Source organism: Anser brachyrhynchus (genome assembly GCF_964034855.1).
Source record: "Anser brachyrhynchus genome assembly, chromosome: Z".
NCBI classification, from domain to species: domain Eukaryota; kingdom Metazoa; phylum Chordata; class Aves; order Anseriformes; family Anatidae; genus Anser; species Anser brachyrhynchus.
Window position 1 is genome coordinate 44,798,159 of NC_137697.1, and position 18,455 is coordinate 44,816,613.

General features: G+C 37.2%; 1 protein-coding gene across 2 annotated transcripts in view; it reads left to right on the plus strand.

Moving 5' to 3' along the window:
• FBN2 (fibrillin 2) overlaps positions 1–12,598 on the plus strand; it is a 190,018-nt gene extending 177,420 nt beyond the window's left edge. For both annotated transcript variants that reach the window (XM_080575090.1, XM_080575089.1), the window contains 9 exons: positions 278–484; positions 1,783–1,908; positions 2,488–2,610; positions 2,763–2,879; positions 3,550–3,678; positions 5,267–5,386; positions 7,176–7,407; positions 8,126–8,285; positions 10,672–12,598. In XM_080575090.1, the coding sequence (XP_080431216.1) occupies positions 278–484; positions 1,783–1,908; positions 2,488–2,610; positions 2,763–2,879; positions 3,550–3,678; positions 5,267–5,386; positions 7,176–7,407; positions 8,126–8,285; positions 10,672–11,046 (1,589 nt within the window). In that variant the 3' untranslated portion in view covers positions 11,047–12,598. The remainder of the gene's footprint in view (positions 1–277; positions 485–1,782; positions 1,909–2,487; positions 2,611–2,762; positions 2,880–3,549; positions 3,679–5,266; positions 5,387–7,175; positions 7,408–8,125; positions 8,286–10,671) is intronic.
• Positions 12,599–18,455: the final 5,857 nt, after the last annotated feature.

Below are 18,455 nucleotides of genomic sequence, written 5' to 3' on the forward strand. Positions count from 1 at the left end.
AGGGATGCCTAAGGGCACATCCTTCCTAGAAGTAAAAGTCACATTAAGTCATAGAGTACTGAACTTCGGAGATGTCTGGAATAAACTTGGAATGGCAACAGATGTTCAGAAGACATGACAAATTTTTGAAAGGCTAAGTCAAAACAGACTTCACAGACTGGTTGCTAGTAGTCTAGTGCTTGAGAGTTGACAGAGAGCCAGAATAATATATTAGATGCTCAATGGTTCAGATATTTATCTCCTGCTCTTTCTTAATCTCTCCAATTCTTCCTTACAGATAATCGTCAAGGCTTTTGCTTTGCTGAAGTTCTACAGACTATGTGTCAAATGGCTTCAAGCAGCCGCAATCTTGTCACTAAATCTGAGTGCTGCTGTGATGGAGGCCGGGGCTGGGGTAATCAGTGTGAGCTCTGCCCACTTCCTGGAACCACCCAGTATAAGAAGCTCTGTCCACACGGTCCAGGATATACTACAGATGGAAGAGGTATTTGCAGAGATGAAAGGAGGTAGAAAATAGTGAAGGAATACACTTACATGCTTAAGAAAATGCAGTATTCTCTTTGAAGCTCCTTTGAAGAATTTCCTGTGAAACAACAGAGTTTGATTTTTCAAATACTACTGTGTGATCAGAAATTAAAAACACCTTTAAACAGTAGCTGCACCAGGAATACTCACAGCTGTGCAGAATTTTCAGGGTTGGGATCTAAAACAGGATCAACCAGTTCTAAAAGCTAGAAATTATCCCAAAGCTTTTGTGTGCTGAGATGTTACATACAAGGCAAAATGTAACAGCAGTAGTTCTAACTAGCACATATTTTTAAATTTTGGTGAAAAATTTTTATGATCTTACTAATCATAACAAACTTCACTTCTACGATTTTGTTTATTTGTTTGATTTTTTATTTTTTCCTCTGAGTTATCAAAACTAGAACTTGATTACCCAATGAAATAGCAGAAAACTTTCAATGCAGAAAACAATACTAAAAATTGGAAAAATATTTGCTTGTGTGCTCAGGCCCATTTTAAAGAGAAAGAAAGTTTAAAGTTACTATCGGAAGTATAATGATCAGGAACTGTGGAAAAAATGGAAGAATTTTTTTTCCATTCCCAGTAACGTTCCCATGGCATTATACACAATTACAGAATGGCTGAGGTGGGAAGAGACCTCTGGAGGTCGTCTGGTCCAACCCCCCTGATCAAGCAGGGACACCTTTGAGCAGGTTGCCCAGGACCAGCCATGTCCAGGCAGCTTTTGAAGATCTCCGAGGAGGGAGACTCCAAAACCTCTCTGGGCAACATATTCCAGTGCTCAGTCACCCATGCAGTAAAGTGCTTCCTGATGTTTAGACAGAACCTCCAGTGTAACAGTTTGGGCCCCACTGCCTCTTGTCCTGGCACTGGGCACAAAGGAAGGAGCCTAGCCTCTTCCCTTCAGCTATTTATAGACATTGATGAGATCACCCCAAGCCTTCTCTTCTCCAGGCTGAACAATCTCAGCTCTCTCAGCCCTTCCTCGTAAGAGAGCTACACAATTCCGCTGATCATTGTGGTGGCCCTCTGTTGGACACTTTCCAATATGTCCAGCTTTCTGTTGTACTGGAAAGCCCGGAACTGAACACAGTACTCCAGGTGCAGTCTCACCAGTGCTGAGTAGATCATTGGTAGAACCTGGTCTTTTTTCTTTGAATTTCTTATTCAGAAGGAAAACTTAACAAGTGCCAAATTCAAAACTAGTATTTTTTTTTTTTTTGAAAGATCATATATTTAATATTTTCCCTACAGATATTGATGAATGTAAGGTCATGCCAAACCTGTGTAGAAATGGACAATGTATCAACACTATGGGCTCCTTTCGCTGCTTTTGCAAAGTTGGCTATACGACTGACATAAGCAGCACATCCTGTGTTGGTAAGATTCAGCCTCTTAATCCTCAATATTTTTTTAGTTGGTACATATTTACACAGTGCAACTATCAGTCTCCCTCTGTAAGCCTTTGAATATCTCTTTATCTCTTAACTCTTTTCTTTCTTTGTCTTCCTAATATGCCTTCTGATTTTGTATTTCATTTTGCAAAGTAGGGAAACAAGCTGTACTGACAATATTCCTGCAGTATAATGAGCATTGAAATACGTTTTCAGCTGTATAACCATGTTGACTGACAAAGCAGCTAGCTCGCTGCTTTGTTTTTGCCACTTTCCTGTTGGTTAACTCATCAAAGTATATCATAGTATGCCTGAAAAGAAATGCTTTGTCCATAGATGAAAATATTAATGTCACTGTTGCTCTAGTGTGTCACTCTTTCAAGAGATTGTTTGCCACAGTAGAGGTGACTCCAAAGTGACAGACACATAAGGAAAGAAATGGAAATGCTGCAAAAATGTAAAACATACTTCTTCTACAAACTTTTTTGTCTTAAATATAGTACTGTTCAGGAAACATCTTTCAAAGAAATCAGTACAGCAAATCTTTAACAGTTTCTCTTTTTAGATCTTGATGAGTGCTCCCAGTCTCCCAAACCATGCAATTTTATCTGCAAGAACTCAGAAGGGAGCTATCAGTGCTCATGTCCTCGGGGCTACATCCTTCAAGAAGATGGAAAGACATGCAAAGGTAAAGGAGGCTATACACAGTAACTTTAATTTTGTTGCACTTTGACTTAAAAGGAAATAATTTTGAAGTGTGATTTTTTTTTTTGCAAGTTAGACTAAATGTACTTCATATTTTTTGACTTTTGTTAAGACAACATCATCTCTTACTTTCAGATCTTGATGAATGTCAAACCAAACAACACAATTGTCAGTTTCTCTGTGTCAACACCCTTGGAGGCTTCACATGCAAATGCCCACCTGGTTTTACTCAACATCACACAGCTTGTATTGGTAAGAAAAACATGAATTTTCTTACATTAATTTTTTCTATAAGAGGAACATTCTCAATTCTTACCCTTTTGCATCATATAAACAATAGTAATACAGAGCAATAATGTCAGCAGTCCAGAAAACAGATTTTGAAAAGCAGCAATTACAGCTAAAGAAATATCAAAGTATATCCACCATTTGTATTTTCTTGCTTAGTAAAAAGTTATATATATTTAATACATGTTATTATATGCTAAGTATAACCACATGGACACAAAGGAGTAGAGTATTAAAATCTGATTTAAAATGTAGTTAAAAGAAAAACAGACTGCCTTTTCTTCTTTAATAGATACAGATGTCTTTAGATCTTAAGCACATGTACGAATCTTGCCAACTGAAACTATTTTAGTTAAGCTAATACGTAGGTGCAGCCTTTTTCCACTGTCAGCAATTACATAGCTGGGTCTTTCACACTCATAACTGAATTACAACCTCTGCTTCCAACTTATTAAGTACTTTTAGCTCTGCATGAGTCATCAGGTCATCTGAAATTTGAGTACGGAAAATAACATTTTTAAAATAAATTTTTGCATCTCTTTGGTTTTCAACCTCTAAGGAAGTGTTATATGAACATACCTAATGTCTTACCCCAAGGTAAGATGCTAACCTTCTTCTCTCTGCCCTGTTAAAGATAACAATGAATGTGGTTCTCAGCCATTGCTTTGTGGATCAAAAGGAATTTGCCAAAACACTCCTGGAAGTTTTACCTGTGAATGTCAAAGGGGATTTTCTCTGGATTCTACTGGATTAAACTGTGAAGGTAACTAGTAAAAGTCAAATTCTTTTATGGTGCAAATTCTTACCTCTGTGTCTAGGGAATCCTATGATGTCAAAGACAAATCACAGTCATAAAACAGAGAAGCAGACATAGTGAAAGTACATACCAAAAATAAATAGGAGTGTATTTGAGGAATTTAAAACATAAATGTATGTAAGAGCATACTGTCTAACTCTTTGTTTACACAAGTTAGAAAAAAAAATTACTGTTTATCTGAACTCTCAAACAACTCTTCCCAGATTGCTTTCACCTTCACATAGGTTTATGCATCAGAAAGTCTGGTTATTTTTTCTTTTTCATTTCCATGTACTCTAAAAGGAATCTTGCTACTTTTTTTTTTTTTTTTTTTTTTCCTTTCAGCTAATTGTAATCATCTGCCTGAAGGTATCTAAGATCAGATTCTAAATTCCATACTTTTATCTCTCCTTCTATAGCTTCATTTCTCTGTGTTGGCCCAAACGGGAGCCCCGGTCATGAAATCTATATTTGAGAGTTGCAGTGTCTTTAGTTGGTCTCAGATACTGTTAAACAAAAAATTAAAAGGCAAGGGTGTAAGTGCACAGATTTATGACATCTCAAAATGTCAGCTACCTTGACAAAAGGATTTAACAGGAATTGATATTTGGAATGCATTTCTAAAGTAACAATGCAGAATTTGCCCATCTAGAAGTTTTAGAAAGCATTATCATCTGTCAGGTTATTTTATCCTCTTCAAGCACATACATCCATCTTGTGTACTTTATCCAGCACTAAATTACACATACCAAAGCATTCACAAGATAGGTACATAACTAGAACATCAGAACTGCTCTATATGTTTTTACTGATGAAAGCACAAGTTTCAGTTCCTGGCAGTAGTTTTCTAGACCTCATGTTTTGGGACAATCCAGTTCCATGGAATTTGTGGACAACTGTGTACAACTAGAGTGTAACTTAGAATCTGTGGTGTCGTGTACAATTTCTTATTTTCTATTAGCATTGTATACTGTACCTTACACATTGGGGTGCTTACAGTGGCTTGGTATGTACTTATTTCTTATAGCAGACACTATTTCTAATGACCAGATTTTTACATTTTGGTTTTAATTTATGGGTTTTTTCTTTATTTACACATTCATCAGAGACTTTTTAGATGGCTTTTTAATTGCAAAGGTGAACAAGTGCACTACAGACAAATTTAGTATGTGTTCCTCACATTCAAACACTTCAGAATGTGCCAGGAAACTGAAGTCCTACATAGTTGGTTTAGCAACTGAAATCCAAAAACATTCTTGTTCTCAGTATTACATCAAAGCAACATCGTGTGTGATTAGGGGTAGTGTTTCTTTTCCAAATCTGAGTTAAAGTTTTGAAAGCTTTAGTTGGATTGTTGATAGATACAGAGAACACTGCATAAATTTGAGCTTCAGACCTTCCAAAAAAAAAACCCTGAACAGTGCTGCCATCTTAGAACAGTATTCCTCTGTCATAAATATGGGTGTTTAGGCGATTATTATCAAAGTGAGTAACATATTTTGCAACATGTATATTGATGTGTTCTCTCTGTTCTACTTCTCTCCCCAATGCAAAGATGTGGATGAATGTGATGGAAATCATAGGTGCCAGCATGGCTGTCAAAACATCCTGGGTGGATACAGATGCGGATGCCCACAAGGGTATATACAGCATTACCAGTGGAATCAATGCGTTGGTAAGGAAACAAAATGCATAGGAAACATTTAAACAGCAAAGTTGTCATAGAGATTACAGTGACAACTGCCAAGTAAGGGCGAGAATGCACAGGACAAAGGATATGCAGACAGATCTTTTCTCTCTCTCTCTTTCCCCTTCTCTCCATCCACTTACTACTCTTAATGTAAATCAATGACAGATGGTGACGAGAAAACTCACTCAGCCTGTTAAAACTCTGTGTGACAAGGTGTTTTTCTTAGTCATTCTATGTTCTGACTCCGTTGTCCTCAAGAAAATCCCCATCTTAGAAAGGTGTAAAGGCTTTCATTGAATTCCTTCAGGCTTGATATACATACCTCTCTTGAAAAAAAGAAAAAAATATCCTACATTTCATCAGTAAGAATCAGTCAACACCATTAGCATTTTGAGAATACCACAGAGTAGTATTAATAGTGAATAGGAAGAAAAAGATACCAACATAATCATTCCAAAATACAGTGTTACGGCTACCAGTAGTTCACTGGGCAGAGAACAGGGACAAATGAATCAGCTCAGCAGTTTTCTATATCTGGCTGATTCAGTCCATCTTTTTTTTTTTCTGCATTTCATGAACTAAGCCAAATCCCATACCAAACAGAATGTAGGAAATTAAAAAAAAAACAAAAATAAAAAACAACACAGCCAAATAACCCCATCCTGTACTTTTCACAAAGTACCATAACAACATATTTAACTTTTCAAGTTTGCTTTCATGGTTTTACCTCAATGGTGTCACAATAAGAGGATAGCTGTGAGCCCTGCCGTAGATCTCTTATAGGCTGATCTTAATGCCCTTATATTAGATATCAAAATTAGTTTATTACACCCATTTTACACTAAATAACACACCAGGCAGTTTTTCTGAAGGCGCAGCCACCAGCATCACTCCTTACTTAGTACTGCTCTTCAACAAAGAAAGCTAATGAAGGAGGTAGGAGTGACTGGAAAACACAAGTAGCAACTCCCACAAATTTCCAAAACAGCTACGGTCTCTGAATGTAGAATAAAGATAGATATTCCTCAGAAGAACGTGTCTTCTAGTAACTGCAGGCAAAAATGGTAAAGCATGCACCAATGATGCTGGAGATGAAAACTGTACCTTGGTAAGGTAAATAAAATAAACAGCATATTTGCTAATTATCAAATGCATAATCTTTCAATACAACCAGCTACTTTACTTACTCATTTTTCACAAGATAACCTGGAACTAAATCCATCAGACTGACTGGAGGATCTTCCCTTTATATGCCCATAAAGTGAAGACAATTCTTGCTTCTCTCTTCCATCTGGAGTGGCTGTTCAGTTTGTCTTTCCCCTCACAGAGCCTGCAGGTTTCTACTACAAGTAGGTAGTAACCTCACCCCATCTCTGGGTGTCCATGAACACTGTCATGGTTGAAGTATGACTGGAGTTCCAGTTCATTTCTCTTCTGTGGATCTTGCATGGTAGGAATGTACCCTGCCAGGAGAAAGATTATTGATAAGTACCCCTAAGCAAAACAGGAGACATGCCTTGAAGGAAAGGGAAGCATTGAGGGAATATAAACCTGACAGTAACAGTATCCTAAAACATCTTTATGGTCCAGATACATACGTCTGGAATTTTTGCTAGTGTACTTTTACTTTGGGGACCACATCTTTGTAGGGTAGTAAGGTCAAGGATGTAGCAGAGCCCTAGGACTTGCAGATATTCTGATTTGTTACCTACATCTTGCCTGTCTGATCTTTGTCCAGATTAAAGATACCAATGCACATTTGTTTGCTTACTAGATGAAAATGAATGTTCCAATCCTAACACATGTGGCTCTGCTTCTTGCTACAACACACTTGGAAGTTACAAGTGTGCCTGCCCTTCTGGATTTTCTTATGACCAATTCTCCAGTGCATGCCATGATGTGAATGAGTGTTCTTCTACCAAGAACCCCTGCAATTACGGTTGTTCTAACACTGAAGGTGGTTATCTTTGTGGCTGTCCACCAGGCTATTACAGAGTTGGACAAGGGTGAGTATCTCACATAGTCATTCATCAGAGACACATTCAGAGGGTGACAAAAAGTCTAGGCAGTAATTTGAAGAGCAGAGGTGTAAATGAAGGAGAGGTTAATAAGTCATGGTTTTTTCTACATTTCCTGTGCACAATGTACACAAGCTGTGCACAAATACCTGTAATATTAGGGAAAAAAAAAAAAGACACATGTCTGTACCTGCAGCATGACACTCATTTGAATTCTAACATTTAAACAGCATTACATAGTTAGTTCTGCTTTCTCCACCGGTATGAGCACAAAAACTCCAGGTCTGCTCAGTGAGGACTGTTACTGCATAAGGATAAGTATAATCCTCACTGAGTTAATTAAGAGATTTAAGCCATACTGGTCAACCCAAAATGTTAAACAAATTAACATAATTCTGGTACATGGTAAATGCTAAAATCTTTATTTCCAAAGTCAGGGCAGGTTGGGTTTGTTCTGTTTATTCACGATACTTGTGAATGAAAATTAGAAAAACCTACAGACCTTCAGCCAGCAGTTGCATTTCATTCAGTATGTGAATGTATTTCATTCACTAGTGTGAAGAAAATTAATTCACAGTCATCCTGGTGAGGAAAGAGAAGGGGACGGGATGCTGGCGCTATAGTACAGATTACATACACTCACTTTCCATTTAACTGGACAGTTCATAAAACTGCAAGAACTAAAACAGCTGCTTTTATCCAACAGTCACTGTGTCTCAGGGATGGGATTTCACAAAGGCCAGTACCTGCCACTGGATGGAGATGCTGATGAAGAAAATGCTTTATCCCCTGAAGCATGTTATGAGTGCAAAATCAATGGCTATTCAAAAAAAGAGAACAGGAAAAAGAGAAGTATTAATGACACGGTACGTACCAAGATAAATAAACACAATAATATACTTCGAAGTATTTTTAGAGATTAAATATTCAAAGCTATCAGTAAGCTGAGGGAGTTTTACTACAGGCCACATTCAATAGCCAAAATCTTCTTTTTCCTGTCCCCACAGTGATTTCTAGACTTGTGTCTTGTTGGTGGGAGTGGTGTGACAGGAAGACATCAGCAGTTATGAACAGCAGAAATTTTTTAAGCCTGTAGAGTCTTCTATAGTCTGAGATGTGGTGTAGTTCCTCAAAATATCTCAAAATCAGGTTTCCTGTAATTACAGAGAGCTACGACAATGGTCATTTCTGCAATCTGTTCTGCTGAAAGGAGGAGTTTGGATAGTGTTGTATGGTCTCAGTCAGCTAAATAGATCTTCTTGCAGATTAAATTGAAGCCTCTGTTCCTGGTTGCTCATAATTGTGGGGGACTAGAGTCCATGACCTAGCTGATACCTACATGACAACCTAGCTTAAGTCCTACATTTGCAAAATTGTTGAGGGTGTTAGACATTACACGATTTTTTTTTCTTAGTGCCTTTTTAGGCTTATATGGGATGTTCATGAAAGGCAAGCCCTAGTATTTATGCCTAGTATTTATTTTAGACACTTTTTTTTTTGATTTAAACAAGAATATACCTGTACACCTGTTACCTGCATTGTCTGTATGATAGGCTGTTGTCGTGTAGCATTAGCTCTGGTCTTGAAATCTGCAGTAATGGGAAACTGACTAGGTGGGGGGAGAAATTTTCCTTCAGTAATGCAAGTGCTGTGTAATGCAAACAGGCAAAATGCAAACTCAAATAAAATGGTGAAGTATGCTGAACACACAAATTACATTGAAGGAATGAGGAAACAAGTTTCCTTTCTAAAAGGATAAAAACTTAAGATGATCGTGAGTACACACTACTTCTCATGACAGTTGCCATCAAAGCCAGTTCTGATATTGATAGAGTTTCTAAAGAAGACAGCAGTTGTGTAACTAACTTCTGCTTTGGAGCTTAAAAACTAAATGTTTGATTTCCCCCCAGACACACACCTCACGCAAATACTGCTTTGTCCTTCCCACCCCACTCCTACTGTTCCAATCTGAATTCTCTGGTCAACCCACCACAGAAATACCGGGATGTTTTTGAAAAACACTTCTTCCATTGCACAGTTAATTTCATATCTTGTTCAAAATTATTATATCTTGTTACTACATTTTTTAGCAGCAAGCTTTCTTGCTGCCTGAGAAGCAAGAGTGGAAGATTTCACATCCATAAAACTACAGGGGGAAAAATAACAATCTCACCACTAACGATGTGTATAGGGTGTGGTATTTAATACTCTTCTGTACTTGCCCCCATCACAATTTTTCCTTATTTTCACCATGTGTTTTTAATTACATTACATAGTAGTACATATACATAATCACATTTGATTGGGATTCCCTCAGAGAGAGAAAAAATCCTTTCCAATATTTGAAAGTGCAAAAGGAATCTTGACAAGTAGGCTAGATAACCGACTTAGGTTTCCTGAAGAAGACTAAGGCCTATGAACCATTCTGTGTATTTTAGGTCGGAGTGCTTTTAAAGCTGTTCTTTGTTAGATGGCTTTTGTAGGAATGCACTCATTCTCAACCTCCCACCCCCAAGTGTGTTCACAGCTCACACCTCATGTGTAGCAGAACTATACTGAAGCTTACATAAAAAAAAACATATGACTGATTTGTCAGAAAAACAATGCCAGGACATTCTTCTGTACTCTTCTCGGTGGTGAAAGTACAATGTAATTGAACATGACATACCAGCCCTTTTTGTAGAATACAAACAATACAGGAGTACTCTCCTTGCTTCAGTTTCCATTTTTATCATCGTACTTCATCACCAAATGCCAAGCCTGTCTTTTTTAGAAGCCAGGATTGATTGAAACAGTTTTATCAGAAGTTTAGGGAGTTCTTATGCAGTACTGTGTCAAGACTCCTGTTCTGGTTCTGTAATGTTCCACGCTCACGTTGATCATAAGAACAAGATTGTGCCTCATTTACAGTCTTCACTGCAGTACTAAACATATGTCTCTTCTTTACATGGGCTTTTTGCAAGCATGAAGTTAAACAGATTCTGAAAAGAGACTGAAATCTGAGCCCTCTCTATAGACTTGATGCTGTAACTTTGATTATCCTGTTAAGCCTGTGAGAGAAGCCCTTAAGATTTACAGGGTGTATTATATGGAACCAAGCAGTTCTCCCAGCTGGAAAGGATTTACAATGGCTTCTTTAACCACTAGAGTTTGAGAAATGCAGAAACTGTTACTAATCACTTACTCTTCTGTCAATGCAAGTGAATATCTGTTTCTCTCCTGCTCTAAACATCCTTTCCTCCTTTACTTCAGATTGAGCAGATTAGCTTGGAAAGTCTAGACATGGATAGTCCTTTGAAGATGAGAGTCAACATTTCCAGGCTTGACAACAAGGAGCACATCCTAGAACTCATGCCAGCCATTGAGCCTCTTACCAACCACGTGCGCTACATCATCTCACATGGCAACGATGATGGCATCTTTCAAATCCATCAGAGGGATGGACTCAGTTATTTGCACACAGCTAAGAAAAAGTCAGTGCCTGGAACGTACACACTGGAAATCACTAGCATTCCTCTATATAAGAAAAAGGAGTTAAAGAAACTGGAAGACAGCAATGAGGACAACTACCTCCTAGGAGAGCTTGGGGAAGCTCTCAGAATGAGGCTGTGGCTAGAACTCTACTAGCCATCTTCCAGGCTGAGTCCAGTTCTTCAGTCACTTCTGTTCACCTATTTACCCACCTGAACATATCTGCTTTTCAAAGGCTTTGAAACAGTCACTGACTTTTGGGGGAGGAAGGGAGAAGGGAAGACTTCTTTCTCTCCATCCTGCTGAGACTGCAGAACCACCCTTGCAGGAGGGGTAACTTGTGGGAATCATGGTTACTGTATCTTTTATATAACCTCAATTTAAAAATATATTAAAAAGCTAAAGTTCAAGAGATCATCATATGGCACTAAATGGCACAAAAAATGTGAGCTATTTTTTTTTCCTGTTAGCAGTCTGTAACACTTTGGGTATTTTGCTATAGTTCCTAATTAAAAAAAATATAGATGTTTATTTATTTTTAATGCAGTAATATATGGAGAGAATAACAAATTATGTAAACAAAAAGGGAAACATGCTTGTTTTTCTTTAGATTTATAAATTTGAACTATAACATTTTAGAGGTACTTTCTTTTTTTTTTTTAAAAAAAAAAAAAAAAAGATTTGAAAGATGTTTCCTTTTGTACTTGTGCCAGTCATCCAGATAGTATATAAGCAATTTTTAAATTTATCAGAGTAGAAAGAGCACTGTGATACATCTTCTGGCTATTCTAAAGTGCTCTAGTGAAACTTGAGTATTCAAAAAAATAAAGTCTTGAAGGACAAGAATTGCAATACTAGTCTCAGCAAAGATCATATTTCACAGCAGGTCAATAGGATTGTATTCTGAATCAACCACATCAAATAAAGTAAGAGGCACAACCACTGTAGCAAAATACCTTGACTGCTTTTAATACCATTAGAATTGCAGAACCAAACTGTACTGTACTTCCTTTCAATAACCTCAAGGAACCACACATGCTACCACACCTCATTCTCAGAAAGGGTGCTCTACATACTTGCATTACTGTAGGCAGCTGAAGAAAATGTCACTCTGAAGGGGACACATGATGTTTCATGCTGTTTGGTGCTGGCTTGAATTAATGGTACATTTAGTAAAAATTGAGAGCTGTATCAGGACTGCCATATGTGCAAACTAATTATGCAGTGCAGACAAGGAAAATGTGTATTTGAAATCCATTTTTAGAAGTTTCATTAATACTGTAGTTATACACCGTACGCCTCATTTTATCATAGCTTATTTTGTAAGAACGATGTGTGTACAATGAGTTGACATTTAGTTTACTTTAGTAATTTTTTTTTAATGTTGTACCATTATGTGTTAAGTGTATGTCTCAATGGTGCTTTTTTTGACAGCTGGTGCCTGTAACTAGTCATGTAACAGAATCTCAGATGTGAAAATAGCCAAAGCACATGCTGACTCCAGGATTGTTTCAGTCGCCTATCAGCGCTGACCAAAGATTAGTATCAAGTTATACTCAGTGGTTTTTCTTTACTTTTGTTCTTATGGGGATTTTTGAAAAAAGAAACATTGTACATTTTTATTAAAATGTTTTTAAGAAAAAAAGTTTTGTTTGTAGGTCTGTATAAGTATGACAACACTTCTTGCAATAAAGCTTATTTTCGGGTAGTTTTTTTTTTCTGAAATGTCTGTATTCTTTACAGTAAATAAGCATGCAATTATAAACTTGAAGGATTTCAGAGACAGAAAAAGGAGGTGGTATGGAGCAAGGGCTTCTTCACTTACAAATAAGGTTATACAGCATTTGCTGAATAAGTTTATCAGCACAGAACCTAAACAGCAATTAAACTGTCCTTAGGCAATTAGAACTCTGCATCAATTACCTCAAAAACAGTTATCATGCATTATGTTCTGTGAGGCCAGTCTTGAAAAAGATTACACATACCCATGTAATGAGGGTTGTAGGACCATCACAATTTAAGTTTGACAATAGAGCTCTAAAAAACTTCCAGTACATTTAAGAGTGTAAAAACCACCATCCTACCTGAATACTGAAGAATATGTTAAGATCATCAGTGGAGGTACTTTTGCTTGTTGGCAGTCCTTTCTTTGAATGCCCTTAATTAGGTACACAGTCAAGCTGAAAAAAATGCAAAAATGTTTTTTTTTTATTCAAGTATTCAAGGTTTCCACAAAGACCTCTCTAAGAAATCTACACTGTCTTTTTATTCCATTCTGGATTAAACTGGTGATCATTTTTAAGTAATAGCCAATACTGAATGTATGATTTTGTCATAGCAGTAATAGCCAGAGAAAGGGAAATCAGAAACATTGGATTAAACATTGAATCAAGATGTGCAATGTCCTGTTTTAGATGTTTAGGCTCCTCAGTTTCTGAAGTTACAGACAAATAGAATAATAATACTTAAACATTCTACACCAGCAAAATTAGCCCTATGTATGTCATTGCTGCTCTTCTGGAGAAGGGGCATTTCACAAGGTAATGGCATTAAAAGACGAGTTGCCGGCTTAAGGTTCTAATTTTAGGATGCAGTAGCAACATGTGTCCCTAGTATATGGGATTTTTTTTCAACATAGAATTGCTCTTCCCAGGGTTTCAAAGATCCAGGCTAACAAACTTTTCCTGCCACCTTATTGTCCTTTTCTGACACTCCAAATAGTATGTTTTTTAAGGAATCATACACTTGAATTTCACTCCAGAAAGAAAATTAGCAGGAATTATGGCATTTTAATTATTCTCATAATTACTGAGTTATTTGGTGTTCCTTGAAGGCTGTGTATTTATTCAGATTCATTTGACATCAGCTGTTGTCATGCAAGTTTTATTGATTCAGAGCTGCTTTTGGGTAAAATAACTGAAGTCTACAGAAATAAAAAGCCCTTCAGAAGTCCGACAAATATCCAGCACAGCACTGACTTGACTTAACAACTCCAACAGCTAGTTTCCAAGAAGGCTACTATTTGTCCAAATGGGAGCTTTCCAGGAAACACTTACTGCAAGAAAAGCCATCAGACAGAACCCAGTAGAGTATTACCCTCTGCTGCCAACTCTGAAACAAGGAGAGAAAATAGAAACACTCTTACTAATGACTCCTCTGAGGCTACAAGTTTTGGAGGATTTCACTGTTAAACAGACTTACTTGCATGTGCTATGAGCACAGCACATTTAAAGAGCCAAGCACAGGCATTACATCCTTTTTTTCTAAACAAGAACTTTCCATCAGATACATCCATGTTCACTGATCAGTTAACAAAGTATGAAAAAGCCTTACATGTTTACTAGAAAGGCAGTATTACCTGCTACCACTTTAAAACGCACAAGACAGCTATGCACAGTAGGCAGAGAAAAGTTGTCCCTTTCCTCCCCTCAACATCAAATCCATGTGGAAAAAAAAAAAAAAAAGCTGAAGCAAAAAAAAAAAAACAGAACCATTTCCCCCCCAAACAGCCTGTCATAGTAGATACTTCTATACCTATTTCTCCAAAGTACTCTACACATTAGCCCTTTCATTTCTAAATATTAAATGAGAAAGCTGATTACACATGCAAAGAAAGACTAGTGCTTGAAAAAGCTACAAAAAGAAAAATACCACCAACATTTTGTTAACAGTAACACAGAAATCATCTTGCTATTTAAGAGACGGTGCAGTATAAATCTCTCGGCAATTTGATGCCAAGATTGTAGAGAGTACAGGTAACACCTAGGCCAGGCCTAGGCAGCAGAGACTGAAGCACTAGGGTTTAGTTTCTCAAGCAAGTTACTAGTGTCATGTTTCAACACAGACTTTTTCCACAGGCTCTCATTTTATTCCCTTCCCCTGTTAAAGAAGAAAACAGGTGAGCTAATACGTTTCAAAGCTACTAGTACCTTTCACCCCTGTGCTTACAGTAATTTGACGATTTTTCCATTTGCCACCATGAAATACACCTCTTATTATGATACTTCCTCATTACAATTGTTTAAAAGTGTGTATATATACATATAAATAATTTTAGCTAATACTATTTTTTGAGGAAAGTCTTTTGGTTCTTTCCAGCCTTACTGCAAGGAATCAGCTCCTCAGCTCTAGGTCTAGGCATAGACTTTCCTCGCCTGTCAGCACTAAAGCTCAGCACTGCTAACTCTCTACAGAATGCTACCAGACCCATCAAAGAATGCATGCTGCTGCCTCTTCCATCTCCAGATGCTCCACAGTGTTTGACTTCTTTGTATGTGTCAAAGTGTGTAAGAATTGTACACAGCCTTTTTTAGGGCTTCTCCTCAAGCATGGCTGTAGTTCAGTGACCAGGCTGGCACTGCTGGGGGTATTGCTGAGTTTAAGCATCCAGTGGTTATTTCAGAGTGCTCCATGCTCTTTCTTCATAGCCACACCTCTTAATGTAGCCAACAGCAATGCCTCGGCAATTCAAACACCCAGTATTTCATGCTCCTTCTCTGAAAGGACAAACCTGTAGCAGTTTTTCATTGCCCAGGTTTTTAAATTAGCATTTTTTTTAAATATATATATATATATATATTTAAAAAAATATATTTTATATTTAAATATATATATATATTTTTTTTCTTTATTCTTTTCTACAGGGTTTTATTAGACTCACTTAGAATCAACAGTTTAACTTTGGTGCAATGAACGTGGCTTGCAGACTGACAGCTGAAGAACCTGCCTTTGTGCTAAGCCCACAGAAGACCTTGGGACTGGCAATGTACTGCAAAACCAAATACAGCAAAAAATCTCACTGCCCCAGGTGTGTTTCTTAATTCTTTCCATAAATTATACATGAAGGCTAAGCACCTAAACTAACTAATGCTGCAAACCAGACATTTTAAATCCAAGAAAAGGGTTAGATTTATGAAATCTACTCTGAGAGGCCAAAGCTTTGCAATGCTGTATTCGTACTTTTTAAAGCAGGAGAGAAGGAAAACAGGAACAAGCAAAAGCAAAAGATTTCACATCTAGAATAAAATTCTAGTCCCTATCATGACGGTTTATGTGTTTGACACCAAATTGCTACAGCAGAGAGAGAATATATATTCTTTGTTTCCATAACTTTACAGAACAGTCTCTCCACTCTGATAAAGAAGGTGATCTCTCACCCGCCCCCATTAAGCTTATTCCAGGAATGCCAACCAGTTTGTCAGCAGGGGTGACTGCAGAAATGTTTAAACTGTGTGTTTGGACATTGCTTCAGTGTGAGCAGGCTCTCCTTGCTGCCTGGGCTTGTCAAGAATGAGGTGTTTCTACCCGTGGCCAAAACTAGATCTTGAGACACAACCAACTCCAGCAGAAACTGCTGGTGGTGTGCCATCACGTAGAAGACTCCAAAAGTACTGGTCACCCAAACAGGGATTTTGAGGTTTATAATTCTGAACTCCAAGGCCAAAGCAGAAGCTCAGCAGTACTGTCATGCACAAAAATTTGTCTACGTCATATTATAGTATATCCTAAACAGAAATACCCCGAGCTAGCTCAAATCTAGCTAACACTACTAGCCAGTCCTACAAAATGACACCACAAAGAACTTGCGAAAAAGTGATAGTGTGAACATTACACATATTGAATGAGAACCAGAGGCCTCTTCCTCAAGGGTCTGAACCCCAGCCAGTCATATGAATAGCAACTGGATATGATGAAGCATTAAAACAGGGAAAAATATATAAGTCTCTACCAATTTAAGGAACATTATCCACTTATTTAAAACTTTAACCATTCTCACTGTTTCACCAGCAGGAGTATTGAAACACAGGAAAAGAGAAAACTGTCAAAGCCCAGAAAAGAAAACTGCTACATAAGAACAATAAGTTCCTGCTGTATCTGCACCAGAAAAATAAATAAATAAAAATAAAAATAAAAATAAAAAAATAAAAATAATAAAAATAAAAATAAAAATAAAAATAAAAATAAAAATAAAAATAAAAATAAAAAATAAAAATAAAAATAAAAATAAAATAAAAATAAAAATAAAAATAAAAATAAAAATAAAAATAAAAATAAAAATAAAAATAAAAATAAAAATAAAAATAAAAATAAAAATAAAAATAAAAATAAAAATAAAAATAAAATAAAAGGAACAGCACTGTGTGTTTATGGTGCAGCATACATTTTAAAGTCCTACACCTAAATGAGATTCTTGATTTTACTGTCCTGGTTTGGACTAGGATACAGTTAATTTTCCGCATAGCAGCTGGTTCGGTGCTGTGTTTTGGATTTAGGATGAGCATAATGTTGATTATACACTGACGTTTTACTTGCTGCCAAGCAGTGCTGGCACAGAGCCAAGGACTTTTCAGCTCCTCACACTGCCCTGCCAACGAGGAGGCTGGGGATGCACTAGGAGCTCGGAGGGGACACAGCCAGCACAGCTGGCCCAGACTGTCCAGAGGAATATCCTATACCATGTGGTGTCACACTGGACAATGTATGGGGTGGCTGGCTGGAGTCAGGGGGAATACTGCTCAGGGACAGGCTGGGCATCAGTCAGCATGTGTTGAGCAATTGCACTGTGCATCACTTGTTTCACACATACTATTACTAGTATCATTATTACTATTTCTTATCCTTTTCTGCCTTATTAAACTGTTTTTATCCCAACCCACAAACTTTTACTTTTTTTTCCTGATTCTCTCCCTGATCCCACTGGAGGGTAGGAGGTGTGAGCTATGTGGTGCTGAGCTGCCTGCTGGGTTAAACCACAATACTTAAATCTGAAAAACTTCTATTAAGTTTCCATTAACTGTAACAGATCATCTCTCTTTATGCTGGTTGTATGGCATTACTGCAGTTTTATCTGATATTGGTGTTTTATCTGGTAATTTTATATTTTATCCCACAGCATTTCATGTCCACTGCAAACTCAACAAAATAGTGTGAGTTTCCAATAACTATTCAACAGAATTGACCAAGGGCAAGACTACCAAGAAGCTGCCAAAAAAAAAGAAAAATCCAAAACAAAAAAAAGAATATGTGTATACATATAGCCACACAGACGTGCTGTCAACCACATCAACTGCAGTGAAGAGAACTAACGAATTACTTTCTCTGCTAGGCAAGAATTCCAGAAAGGTTTTGATTTTTAGGTCAGATCACTTAACTGACATCTGAATACCCGACATGTGTTCTCAAGGCCTGGGCTCTGTTTTGAAACCAAGGAGTATATATGCTTTCAAGAAGAAAACATCCAAACCCCAGTATATTTCTTTAGCAAAAATAATGCACTATATATCCAGGCGATGCAAATACAAGGACCTAAACCTCAGTCTCTGAATTCCCTAAAATAATAGCCATAGCTCTAGGTCTCACTGTTCCTTGTGTGGAGACAGCTTAGGGAAGTTCACTGATATTCTCTCTGCCCTATGCTCTTAAAGCTCTATTCATCTCTGAGAAGGTAAAAAAGGAAGAGGAAAAAAATCAAATAACTACCAACCTATGCTATAATTTTCAACTGTGTATTCAATTTTTTGAGAAACATTAGTTTTAAGATAAAAATCACCACACTTATCAACCAC